This window comes from Cucurbita pepo, chromosome 8 (genome assembly GCF_057944985.1).
Source record: "Cucurbita pepo subsp. pepo isolate OVF chromosome 8, ASM5794498v1, whole genome shotgun sequence".
Classification (NCBI taxonomy): domain Eukaryota; kingdom Viridiplantae; phylum Streptophyta; class Magnoliopsida; order Cucurbitales; family Cucurbitaceae; genus Cucurbita; species Cucurbita pepo.
In genome coordinates, this window is record NC_141805.1 from 12,352,467 (window position 1) to 12,365,528 (window position 13,062).

A 13,062-nucleotide genomic window follows, 5' to 3' on the forward strand; every position below is an offset into this window, starting at 1 on the left:
AAATCCATCTCAACCGTCCACTCCAAAACCGACAGCCAGATCTAGTTCGTACGCGTGGCATCATACGTACCGAGTGAATATTAATCAACTAATTATTTGAGAAAATTATACTTTGAAAGACAGTTATTTAGTAAGCCAGCAGCATGAAAGTTAGTGACAAATGTAAAGCGAGTTTAATTAATGTGTCACAAAACGGGATCCGTTAAGAAACGGGAAAAGCGCACGGAATTTGGATTCTTCTACTCGAATTTCAAGTGCCTTTTTTAAAAAACACATAAACGTTGGATTATTTACAGCTCTTGCCACTGTTATTCTAATTACATTTATTTTTTAAAAAACCTCGAAATTATTCAAAATCTCAATTCACAACCGAGATTCCTGGATCGAAATATCTGGAATTATCCGATCATTCTAGGATCGTTTTTAATTTCAAAAAAGAAATATAATTATTATACTCCCAAAAATATAATGGAACGACACGTGTCCTCTTGATAAAGTTTTCCGAGGCGCGTACAAATATTCCTCAACGGCGTAACGAATTTGACGGTAGTGGCAATATCGTAATAAAACGCCAGATTATGGGAAAAATATAATTAATTTTCCTCTCTCAAATCCGTATGAAACAATCGTCCTCCTCCTCCTCCACTCGCTCGACTCAAAGACCGTTTTTCCAATCACAGATTTCAATCTCACTCTTAAACCCCACTTCCCCTCTTTCTCTCTCTAAGAATCTTCTTCGTCTTCGAGTTGCAGAAACCAGAAACTGGGTGTTTTCGTTTCTGTGATCCGCCATGGCTGAAGCCACTAAGTACCAGCCCATCAATGGCGGAAATCTGGTTTCAGACGTCAAGAGTCTCTTCTCCATTCTCAAAACCAAGAGAACTTTGGCGTTTGCATATGGATTCATGTTCGCCTTCGTTGTTTTCACTGCCTTTTTGGCTTTCAACCCTTCTGCTACAACTTCCTTTTCTCCTTCCTTATCCAGTATTTTCAGCGGGAGTAACTCTTTTGGTCCTAATTCCGCTAATGGCGGTTCTGGATCTCGATACCCTTATTTTATTTCTTACTTTCTCCCTAACGGTTCTGTTCAGCAGAGTAATCGACTGATCCCTCCGCCGGTGCCGGAGGGGAATCTATCTATATCTAGTAATGCGACGGTTCAGCCTCGGCCGCAGATTGTCGAGAAAGAGCCGCTGCGTGGGAAGAACCGTACGGAAGAATTGGTGCCGGAAAGTAATCCACCGGCTGGGAATCAGACTCTGGATTCCCGAGTTTCGCCTCCGATTGAAACCACCTCGCCGACGGAAACAGTTAAGAACGACACTCAATCTACGCCGGTTTCTAAAGGTACGGAGTCTAATAGAACTGAATCAGTGCCTGTGAAAGCAGCTCCTCCAGTGGTGGATGATCAGATTCAGGGTTCGGGCATTAAATCGACTCCGTTGGGCAATGACAGTTCGAGGGTGGAGGATAAAAATGTATCATCGAATTACACAGCTTCATTGTCGAAGAAGCAGAAGGGTGAGATGAATTCTGCTTCCGGTGGATCGATGAACAAGAATGATTGGTTTGAGTCTTTGAAGAATTGTGATTTTTTCGATGGAGAGTGGGTGCCGGATGATTCTTACCCTCTTTACAAACCTGGTTCTTGTCCGCTTATTGACGAACAATTCAATTGTCATCTGAATGGCAGGCCTGATAAGAATTATCAAAAACTTCGATGGAAGCCCAATGGATGCGATCTTCCAAGGTATGAACAATTTTGTTTTTCCAACTTTTGTTAATGGTTGAGCATTTTTTGGCCTTTTCTTTTCAGGTTTTGCTTAACTCTTACTGAATTGAATTGTTTAATCTGAAATTTGTTGCCCCTTTACTCTTTGGACCGTTCTTTTTTGATGACATGTTTGGAAAAGACGAGAAAGAAAAAGAAAAGGCAATGTTTGTTCTGAATTTGATGAATTCAAAGCAACCATTTGAGTTTTATGCTTTTGGGTTTTGTTCTTCTGCCTATGCACTCAATGTTATGTGCTTTTGAGATTTCTAATCTAGTTTAATCAAATTTGAATTGTGTTAAACGATGGTTTGTAGCTCAATGTTAAGTAGTAGCCTATAGTGCTCATAAGAACTTCAAATAATCTGTTTCTTGTTCCATTAACCTTTATAATTACGCTATGGTGTAGGCTCGATGGAGGTCGAATGTTGGATATGTTAAAAGGGAAGCGACTAGTTTTTGTGGGCGATTCGCTGAATCGAAACATGTGGGAATCGCTTGTTTGTATATTGAGAAACTCAGTTAAGGATCAAAGTAAGGTGTTTGAAGCTAATGGAAGACAGGTATTCAGGGGGGAAGCAGCCTACTCTTTCATATTTAAGGTTGGTTTTGTGTTCTTCTTGTTCTTTCAAGGATTTGTTTTTGCAAACTATTGCTCAGCGCTGTTTTGGTGATGTTTATTCATTTGGTGGCTGTTTTTCGTCTTTGGTTTGATGATAGGATTATAACTTCACCGTAGAGTTCTTTGTGTCTCCTTTCTTAGTCCGAGAATGGGAGGTGCCAGACAAGAACGGTAAGAAGAAGGAAACGTTGCGTCTCGATTTGGTCGGGAAATCGTCCGTTCAATACAAAGGAGCTGATATAATCATCTTCAACACTGGTCACTGGTGGACTCATGACAAAACTTCAAGAGGGTAAGTGTGAATTGTGTTATGTTTTTTTTACAAGTGAAATTCAATGCGTGTATTTTGAAGTTTGACGAGTTCGGTGATGTCGAACGAACGCAGGAAAGATTATTACCAAGAAGGGAGCCATGTTTATGAAGAATTGAATGTTCTTGAGGCGTTTCGAAAGGCGGTTACGACATGGGCGAGATGGGTTGATAAGAACATAAATCCAATGAAGTCCATTGTTTTCTTTAGGGGCTACTCTGCATCCCATTTCAGGTACAACAAAAAAGAAACATATAACTGAATGAGAATTTTGTTTTGCACACTGAAACAATCAATCAACCTTGGGTCATATGAATCCATCTTGTGCTTCACAGTGGAGGGCAATGGAACTCGGGTGGGCAATGCGACAGCGAGATCGAGCCAATCAAGAACAAGACGTTTCTGAGACCGTACCTGCCGAAGATGATGATACTGGAGAAGGTATTGAAAGGGATGAAAACTCACGTAACATATCTGAACATCACAATGATGTCAGATTTTCGGAAGGACGGGCACCCGTCGATCTATCGAAAGCAAAGGCTAACAGAAGAAGAGAAGAAAACACCTTTGAAATTCCAGGACTGCAGCCATTGGTGTCTTCCGGGTGTTCCTGATGCATGGAATGAGATGTTATATGCAGAACTGCTACTGAGACAGCATCAGCAAGAGAGAACATAGAGAGCTACAAAGAAAGAAACAAATAAACAAAAAAAGAAGGTACATATTTTATTGGGTTTTGAGTTCATATCATCAAGTTTTAGAAGATTTGTGTTTTTTCTTTTTCTTTTCTGGAAATCGTATAGAAAAGATCGATCAAACAGCAAGAGTTAGGCCCAAAGAATTGATATGGGTTCATTTTTTCTTCATTCTACAATAATTTATGAGAGAGTAGGGCATAGATAGGAGGCTAGTTTGTGTTTCTTGAGGATGATCTGCTTCTGTTCATAAGGGAATGCTTTAATGCAAATATTTATGTTATATTTTCAATATATATATAGTCCCTATGAGTCTACATGTAACCGTCTAAGTTCACTGTTAGCAGATATTGTTCGTTTTAGCTTATTATATATCACTATCAGCCTCATGGGTATAAAAGGTGTCACCGAGAGGTTTCATACCCTTAGATAGTGCAAGGTTTCACACCCTTAACATATATAGTCCCTATGAGTCTACATGTAACAGTCCAAGCTCACTGTTAACAAATATTGTTCATTTTAGCTTATTACACATATCACCATCAGCCTTACGGTTATAAAAGGTGTCTTCGAGAGGTTTCACACCCTTAGATAGTTAGATAGTGCAAGGTTTCACACCCTTAATATATATAGTCCCGGTGAGTCTACATGTAATAGTGCAAGCTCACTATTAGCGGATATTGTCCGTTTTAGCTTATTACATATCACCATTAGCTTCACGGTTATAAAACGTGTTTGCGAGAGGTTTCACACCCTTAGATAGTGCAAGGTTTCACACCCTTTATATATATAGTCTCTGTAAGTCTGCAGTTTCACAAGCTCATTGTTACAGATATTGTCCGTTTTAACTTGTTAGATATCACCAACAGACTCTAAAATTCATTGTTACAGATATTGTCCGTTTTAACTTGTTAGATATCACCAACAGACTCTGAAATTCATTGTTACAGATATTGTCCGTTTTAACTTGTTAGATATCACCATCAGACTCACAATTATAAAACTCACGATTATAAAATGTGTCTGTGAGAGGTTTCCACACCCTTAGATAGTGTAAGATTGGGATCTTACGCTATCTATCTATCTTCTTTTTATTATTATATAGGGAAAGAAAATAATGACCACTAATAATTAGGATGGAGGGACTAATAAATAAAACTTCAAGATTTTAGGGACTAAAAATGTATATAGTTTTTGAAGTTGACATCGAGTCTCTCCTAAATGTGGCATTGTGAGTCAGATTCTTAATAAGTATGACAATGACTAAAAACTACATTTGAAAATGAAAATTAATTTAATGTATTAATTTTAGGGATGATGTAAATTACCCTTTTGACCTTTTCTCACACAATATTGACAAACATAACATTTGTTTTGCAAATTTAATTAAACTACAAACTATTCCCATATTTTCTATTTTTCATTTTTAAATTTTTAGTCGAAAATATAATCTTTTAGTTGATATTTAATATTTGTAAAATTTTCATAAACATAAAGTTTATGATAGTGGAGTGGGTAGAGGGTATTTAAGGAAATAAGGTGAAAATTTGACGTGGCGGCTGTCGGCTGTCGGCTGTCGGCGAACGCTTTATTTTTGGGCTCATATTTTTCTTCGCTGCTCCTTTAATTATTCCAATCTTTTTATTAATTTATTCCCATTCGCCTCCTTACTCCATTTATAGCTTCAAAATTATTGAGTTTTGGGTGGGCCCATGAAACGTGTACTCTTCTTCGACCAAGACTCACTTTATTTATTAAAAAAAAATTATATTTTTTTTATTTTTTATTATTAAAAACATGAGCTTAGATGTCTCGTACATCATCCGAGTTAAAAGAAAGAAAAAATGAGAATAGGAGTCAAGTTTCAAACTCGACCATACCTATATCGGCCCTTAAGCTTATTATAATAAGGTTCAAAATCGGCCATACCTACATCAAAACCAGAATAGGAGTCGAGTTTCAAACTCGACTATAACTATATCGGCCCTTAAGCTTATTATAATAAGGTAAGATAATTTGACCTAATTTCGGGAGAGAGAGAGAGGGGGAGACCAGTTGGGTCAAAGTCTAGTTTTGGAGATATAGTGAAAGGGAGTAGGGTTCCAATAATTTGACCTAACTACTAAATTATCATTGGAAATAAAAATAAATCCGGAAATTACTTAAATGCCCTTATAGGGTGAGTAGGTTACAAAAGTTTGGTCCTTCACATATTTCAATGTTTAATCATATGAGGGCGTTTGGAATTAAGAAAGATTGGGATGTTTAGACTTTGGTGGCTCGGATATGAAATTATGGTTAAGAAAGTCCTAAAAAAAATTGATAGTTATTACCTATACCAATTACGTGCATCTTCTTTTAGGTGATTCAATTGTAGAAACTTCAAATTTAAACGTGCATGGCTTGGAGTAATTTTATATTAGGTGACCTCCTAGGAGGCATGTGAGTAAAGACAAAACTTGGGTTCGTGTTGGTTTGTGGTAATAGTTTTCATTCTTAAAAATATTTCAAGATAAGTAGGTAACGTTGTCATGTCGTAAGAGAATGTTGGAGCCGTCAGGTACTAAATCTAGAACTTAACTTAAAGTTGAAATTACAATTATAATATTTATCAAAGTTTAAAGTGTTCTTAATCAAATTGTATGCAATGTTTAGGGTTAAAACTCCAACAATTTAAGCCTAAACATGAAAAATATAATAAATATGAGAATTTAAAAACCAATTTAAATGTAATGGGCCTGCGAAGTGAAGCGCTGTTGGATTTGGGCCTTCCACCATCTTTTTACGGGCTTTATCAACAGCCGTGGCCCAGCCCATACAATATTAATTTAATTTTCCAATGTCAATTAAATAATAAATTAATTTTTAGAAAGGTACTTTTTGTTGAAATTAAGTTTTTTAAAAAAATGTTGATATCGACCAAAATATCGAACATACATATGTGCGTCGTCTTATCTAAGATTGTTTGGATTGAACAAATTTTGAACTTAATATGATCGAACGAGTCTAAGCTCAATCGAGCTCATGGGCGCTCTAGGGAGCTCGATGACCTATTCCCGTTTCCCCCGAACTCTTGATTATGAAGTTACGAGATTAGATTTTTTACTTGAAACTTTTAATGGTTGACTTATTTTTGTTCTTTTTCTATGAAGTGTTGGAGAAGGACATGAGTTGACATGGTTTTAAAAATGGTTTGACAATTCCGAAGTCAAATCAAACTTTGCAATTAAAAAGTAATCTTTATTCACTAATTAATTCTATCTTCCACTCAATGCATATCATGGATGCCCAAATTATTATCTTCCAACAAATCTTAGGTAAACGAGTCATTTACAAATATTTGTCGAGAAGCGATTACGATTGAGATTGAAAGTTCGACCTACTTACTATCGAGATTTATTTTAGGTGACCGTACAAAAAAAGAGACAATTATGGGATCTCACATTGGTTGAAGAGAGGAACGAATGATTCCTTATAAGGTTGTGGAAACCTCTCCCTAGTAGACGTGTTTTAAAACTGTGAAGCTGAGAGATATACATAACTAGATAAAGTGAACAATATCTACTAGTGGTGGGCTTGGGCTGTTACAAATGGTATTAAAGCCAGACACGGGACAGTGTGGCAACGAGAAAGCTGGGTCCCCAAGGGGGTGGATTATTAGATCTCGTATTGATTGGAATGGAGAACGAAACATGTTTTATAAGCGGTTGGAAAACCAAGAGACTAACGACGATACGTAACGACTTAAGACAAACAATATCTGCTAACTCTGAGTTTGGGTTGTTACAACATTTTATGAGGAAATCATATCAAAGAAACTTACGAACAATAAAATCATATGAACTCAAAAGAACATCAATCGAAAGTAGTTAAATCTAAATAATTAACCCTAAATTAATCATGTCAGCGTTTTGACTTTCAAATATGTTTGATCATATAATGTAATGAAACTTTTCGATTATAATAAGTAATCCGATCTTGATTTTAGTTAAATGAATTTCAAAGTGAAATGATCGTAGAACTTTTTTTATTTAAAATAAAAGGTCAACCTTTAAAAGTCAACACGATCGATAAAAGTCAAATGTCACTAGGAGCTCCTTTTCTCTTAAATTATATTTTAGTTTATCTTAAGTTTAATATTTTTTTTTTGTAAAAAACATAAATAAAAAGTAAAATATATTTTTGGATAATTAGAATTTAAACTTAATTTTTATTTATTTTATCATATTTAATTGCAGGCCATGCATGGAGGAGCCTAGAGATTGGCTCTGAAATTCAATAATAATAATAATAATAATAATAATAATAATAATAATAACTATTATTATAATCACTAATATGCAAATATTAACAGATCTCTTACATGAATAACATTATCAATATAATCTCTCTCAAAACTCATTTAAAAAACTGACCCTTTTGAATTCATATCAATATCCTTGGCGGGGCGGCGGCGGTGGTGGAGGTGGTGGCGATGGAGGCGGCGGGAGCGGTGGCGACGACCCGCTCGCAGGACGGGCACATGGTGAGGGTGGTGGCTGGGAGGTGACTGTAAAACGGCTGAGAAGCTTTGAAGGCTCTTAGTTCTTGAAGTTCCTTTTGTAATCTTCTGTTCTCTTCTGTCAATGTCTCACACCATCTCTTTAAATACTCGCAATCCTCTTCTGTCTGCTTCAACTTTGTCCTAAAACACATCAAATTTTCGGAGTTATTAGTGATTTTTCCGACAAAATTCTTTATTTATATATATATATATATATATATATATATATATATATATATGATTGTGTGTATGTGTGTCTGTATGTATGAGTGATATCACACGTCCGGTTAGGAAGGAGAAAAACACTTCTTATGTAAGAGTGTGAAAACCTATCCCAAGCAGACGCGTTTTAAAAATGGTAAGCTTGGAAGGGAACGACCCAAAAAAGACAATATCTGCTAGCGGTGGATTAAGACCATTACAAATGGTATCAAATCCAGACAATGGGTGATATGTCAGCGGGGAGGCTATTCCCCGAAAAAGGTAGATACTAGGTGGTGTGTCTGTAAGGACGCTGAGCCCTGAAGTAAGGTGAATTTGGTGGAGGTCTCACATCGATTAGAGAAAGAAACAAGTGTCAGCGAGGACACTGGACCCTGAAAGAGGGTGGATTGTGATATTCCATAGAGTGCCCACGAGAATTCTGAACCCTGAAAGGGGACCCTGAAAGAGGATGGATTGTGATATTCCATAGAGTGCCCACGAGAATTCTGAACCCTGAAAGGGGGTGGATTGTGATATCCCATAGAGTGCTCACGAGGATGCTAAACCCTGAAAGGGGGTGGATTGTGATATCCCACCTCAGTTGGGGAGGAGAACGAAACACTTTTTATAACGGAGTGGAAACCTCTCCACGAATTTTAAAAATTTTGAGAGTAAATTCGAGAGGAAAAGTCGAAAGTAGACAATATCTGCTAGCAGACATATATACCTTGCTCTTCGGTTTTGAAACCAAACTTCCACTTGTCTTGGTCGGAGATTTAGCTGCTTGGCTAGTGCTGCCTTCTGCTTCTGTAATTTGGATATGAAATTATTAGGGTTTATATATTACAAATTAATGATTTGCAATTTTTTTTTTTTTTTTTAAAAAAAAAAAAGGGTTTTGAAATAAAAGGGGAACTAACAGGATTGAGGGTGCTGTGTTGTTTGAAGCTTTGTTCAAGAAAAGCGGATTGTTCTTTAGAAAGTCGGAGCTTTTTTCGAGCAGACGCGTTTTCTTCATCGTCGCTGATTCTTGACGACGATCTTTCCGTCTCCATTTCCATGTCTGATGATCTCTTGCTTCTTGTTCTTCCTCTTCCTCCTCCATTTCTGACCCCAAAATCCATTTGGAAAGACGTTACCGTACTGTTTGGAGACTTGTCTTCTGTCTCCTCCGCCGGTATCATTTCCACGGCCGCCACCAACGCCGGCGGCCGGTTTACGTCCAATACTTTGTCCGTACAACCCAATTCCGGCATCACTGCACAAATAGCACCAGAGATTCACCTCAAATTGACCCAATTCCCCAAGTTTTAATTCTTGGATCATCAAAAATTCAATCTTTAACAAAACCCATCAAATAATAACTAAAGAAAAATTTTAACAACTCTAAGTCCACATTCTCTCAAAAATTCAAACATTCTCTCAAAAATTTTAAAACGCGACTACTAGTGACACGTTTCCACATTCTTAGAATGTTTCGTTTCCCTATTCAACCGATTGAGACATCCCTGAAGAGAGGAATGAATGCGAGGATGTTGAGCCTTGAATAGGGTGGATTGTGAGATCCCACATCAGTTGAATAGAGAAACGAGTGCTAACGAGGACGCTAAACTTCAAAGGGGAGTGAATTGTGAAATCCCACATACAAATAAGTGTTCGTGAAAACGCTAGATAGAATATAAATTGTGAAATCTCCGGGACGAGAGAAATAAACCATTTTTATTATGGGGTCAAAACCTCCGACCCATTTTAAAAACTTCGAACAAAAAAAAAAAAAAAACAATATGTGCTAACAGTGAACTAAACCGTCATCACCATGCAAAATATATATATATAAAAAAAAGAAAGAGGAAGGAGGAGAGTGTATTTACAGCGATGAGAAAGGCATGAAAATGGAAGGGTTGAAGAAGATTGATGAGAAGAACGAGGAACCGGAGACAAAGGAAGAAGATCCAGCTGAACCGGCGGATCCAAACCGTACCCAGAACCGGGAATAGTTTTTTCATCATCATCCTTTACATCTCTTCCATCCTCATCATGAACCCGACCGAAACCAGAACCCGAACCAGAACCAGAACCAGAACCAGAACCATAACCATGTCCCAATCCAACACAAAACCCTAAAGCCATGAGAGAAGAAGAAGAAGAAGGAATAGAGCGAACCCCAAATGGGTTATTTGAATTGGGAGCATCACCAAGCCTCAAACCCAACTCCATCCCCACAAACAACAACAACAACCTTAAAACAATACTCCAATGGATGTCCCCTTTTAAATACCAATTATAATTAATTAATTAATTAATTATTATTTGACCGACAAAACCATATTGAGAAGTGCACGTGAAAATATTTAATCATACACGAGACTTTAGAGACGGTGAAAAAAATACCCAAATAAACCAAAGTTTAAGATTTATATTTATTTCTAATATTAATTTTATTTTTAAAATTATTATTTGCTTCAGTGGTCCATAAAATAATTATCTTAGGGATGCTTGGTTCCTAAGCTACTAAATGTGTATATAATGATGAAATCAATGCTACATAAAACATTATTAAAAACATTATTATTTCATCATTTATTCAATTTAATGAAATATAAATTTTAAAGTTTAATTTAACTGTAAATGGTTAATTAATTATTACTGTCATTAATTGCTAAGTGTGATTATTAATATTATTGTCTTTCTCACCAACCCAGCCACCCCAATATCATTATATAAATATTTATTTTATTATTTTTCATCCTACGGCCAGGATTGAATTCCCAGATTGTTTTTATTTATTTATATTATTATTATTATTATTATTATTATTATTTAAACTCATTATGACGTCGACGAAAAACTCATTAATTGCTGTCTTACCAAACACTCCACTAATTGTGAATTTATATATAGTTTTATAATAAAGTTGTTATTTTCATTATTCACTCAAATATTAATACTTTGGTTGAATTCCTAAGTTTTCAATAAATAATTCAACTATTTATTGAAATATATATATATATTTTTGTATATTTTCATTTAATAAAATAAATTATTTTATACGTCATAACTTGTGATTTCAGCTTTGAATAAGTTTTTGATAATTATTGAAATATTATTTCTGAATTTATTAGATAGGACGGAATAATTTTGAGCTATAATGTTGACGAAAATAAATAAATTTGAAACGTCAATATTTTGTATTCATTTGATAATTATTCTCGTTGCGTTTAAATAAGCCATTTATAGATGATTGAAATTATTAAATCAAAACGTACTCCAATGTAGAATAAAATGATATAGAGCATGCTTTTTTTGGGTAAATGTGGCAGTCATCAAAGACGTGGGCAAAGGTGATTAGGGTACAATAGAAGAAGGACACCTGACAATCTACATAGTGTTTAGAAGTGGTCACGGTCGGAGTAGGGCTAGACCATCTTCATAGTAGACGGGTTTAAAAACTGTGAGGTTGGTGACGAACAAATGGTATCACAGCCAGTTATGGAGCGGTGTGCTAGCGAGATTGCGAGATCTCACATCGGTTGAAGAGAATGAAACATTTCTTATAAGGATGTAGAAATCTCTTCCTAATAAACACGTTTTTAAATCGAGCTAGTAACGATAGCGAATTAAAGCTGATATTCGAAGTTTTTATATTTTATTTATTAATTTAATAGTTGTAGGAGAATTTTCTCCATTTTGATATTTATTTATTAAAAAAAAAAAGGTAGAGAGAGAAAGATTAGCACGAGATTTGACCAAATAATAAGATGTTCGACTTGACGGAGACAAGGCGACCACGTCATCACAGTGTCCAAAGTAGTTTTTTTTATTATTATTATTTTTTTCTTTCTAAATAATATTTTTTTTTATGAGAAGGGTATTAATGTCTTTTCACAAAAACCAATTTTGGCTATATATATATACTTATTTTCCCAAATTATTGGTTTCACTATAAAACAATTATTATTTATTTTACCCTTTTAAAATATAATAATACTATTTATCATCTTAAAAAAAATAAAGAAATAAATGAAAAGATCCAGAGGATGTGACGAGGTCAGATATGTCATGCTTTTGGGATCATTGCAATAATTGAACTCATGCAGGCTTTAATGATAAGCTTTAGATACAAAAATTAGGAAATTAAAAATAAATAAATAAGTAAATAAAAAGGTGGGTCCGAGTCCTAATAAAACAAGACAGACAGTGCGATCTTAGCTACTGTCGGTAGATATTATTTGTTTTGATATGTGTAGTCGTCAGTCTCACGATTTTAAAATGCATCTAGTAAGAATAGATTTCTACGTCAAGATGTGATATTTTATATTTAATAAATAATTATTTTATTTTCCCACATTCCCTAATTAACGTTTTGACATGGAATCAATCATAGGGTTATGGGTTTGTCGGAGTGATTTGGTCGGCCCAACTACTCCCCTATGGGCCCTACTTTTTTCTTCATTATTTTTATTTACTTTTTTCTTTTTTAAAAAAATAATTATGGAATAAACTTGAGGAAGAATGATTTAATAAATCATCAAAATTAAGGTTATAATAACTAGTACAATAGAGATACGATATTACCATAAAAATATAGATAAATATGGATATTAGCAGAAATCAATGATTATTATCATTAATAAGTTTTAACATTGGATTATAAACTAATGATTATCCCTAAGATAAGAACATACTCATTATCATTGTAACTTAATCAAGGATTAGAATAATATTGTTCTTATTTTATTAATTAAAATAATATATTATTGTTATTCGTTTTATAAAAATACATATTTCAATTAAAAAAAATAGTATTTCTTATAACAGTCGAGTAAAAAAGGAGTATATGAATGAATCGAGACTACGTTTGAATAAGAGCAATCTTGAAGATAGGATGACTAAGGAAATCTTAAAAGAATTAAAAGT

At 34.9% G+C, this 13,062-nt stretch overlaps 2 protein-coding genes across 2 annotated transcripts; one reads left to right on the forward strand and one right to left on the reverse strand.

Moving 5' to 3' along the window:
• The first annotated feature begins 633 nt into the window (after positions 1-633).
• On the forward strand, positions 634-3,715 carry LOC111800598 (protein trichome birefringence). Its single transcript, XM_023684369.2, has 5 exons — positions 634-1,750; positions 2,181-2,373; positions 2,492-2,685; positions 2,779-2,937; positions 3,039-3,715. Exons 1-5 carry the CDS (start codon positions 792-794, stop codon positions 3,379-3,381), a joined length of 1,848 nt encoding a protein of 615 aa, XP_023540137.2. The 5' UTR covers positions 634-791; the 3' UTR covers positions 3,382-3,715.
• Positions 3,716-7,692: 3,977 nt separating this feature from the next.
• LOC111800197 (homeobox-leucine zipper protein HAT14-like) lies at positions 7,693-10,372 on the reverse strand. Its single transcript, XM_023683790.2, has 4 exons — positions 10,017-10,372; positions 9,066-9,403; positions 8,873-8,952; positions 7,693-8,082 (listed from the first exon to the last, which is right to left on the reverse strand). Exons 1-4 carry the CDS (start codon positions 10,360-10,362, stop codon positions 7,824-7,826), a joined length of 1,023 nt encoding a protein of 340 aa, XP_023539558.2. The 5' UTR covers positions 10,363-10,372; the 3' UTR covers positions 7,693-7,823.
• Positions 10,373-13,062: the final 2,690 nt, after the last annotated feature.

Bases quoted from the DNA above. Each gene is read 5' to 3' on its own strand.
- LOC111800197 (XM_023683790.2), bottom strand. From the start codon at position 10,362: ATGGAGTTGGGTTTGAGGCTTGGTGATGCTCCCAATTCAAATAACCCA. The intron at 9,404-10,016 runs GTAAATACACTC...CTATTTGTGCAG, and splicing joins TTCATGCCTTTCTCATCGCT to TGATGCCGGAATTGGGTTGT. The intron at 8,083-8,872 runs GTATATATGTCT...GATGTGTTTTAG, and splicing joins TTTCAAAACCGAAGAGCAAG to GACAAAGTTGAAGCAGACAG.
- LOC111800598 (XM_023684369.2), top strand. From the start codon at position 792: ATGGCTGAAGCCACTAAGTACCAGCCCATCAATGGCGGAAATCTGGTT. The intron at 1,751-2,180 runs GTATGAACAATT...GCTATGGTGTAG, and splicing joins AATGGATGCGATCTTCCAAG to GCTCGATGGAGGTCGAATGT. The intron at 2,938-3,038 runs GTACAACAAAAA...TGTGCTTCACAG, and splicing joins TACTCTGCATCCCATTTCAG to TGGAGGGCAATGGAACTCGG.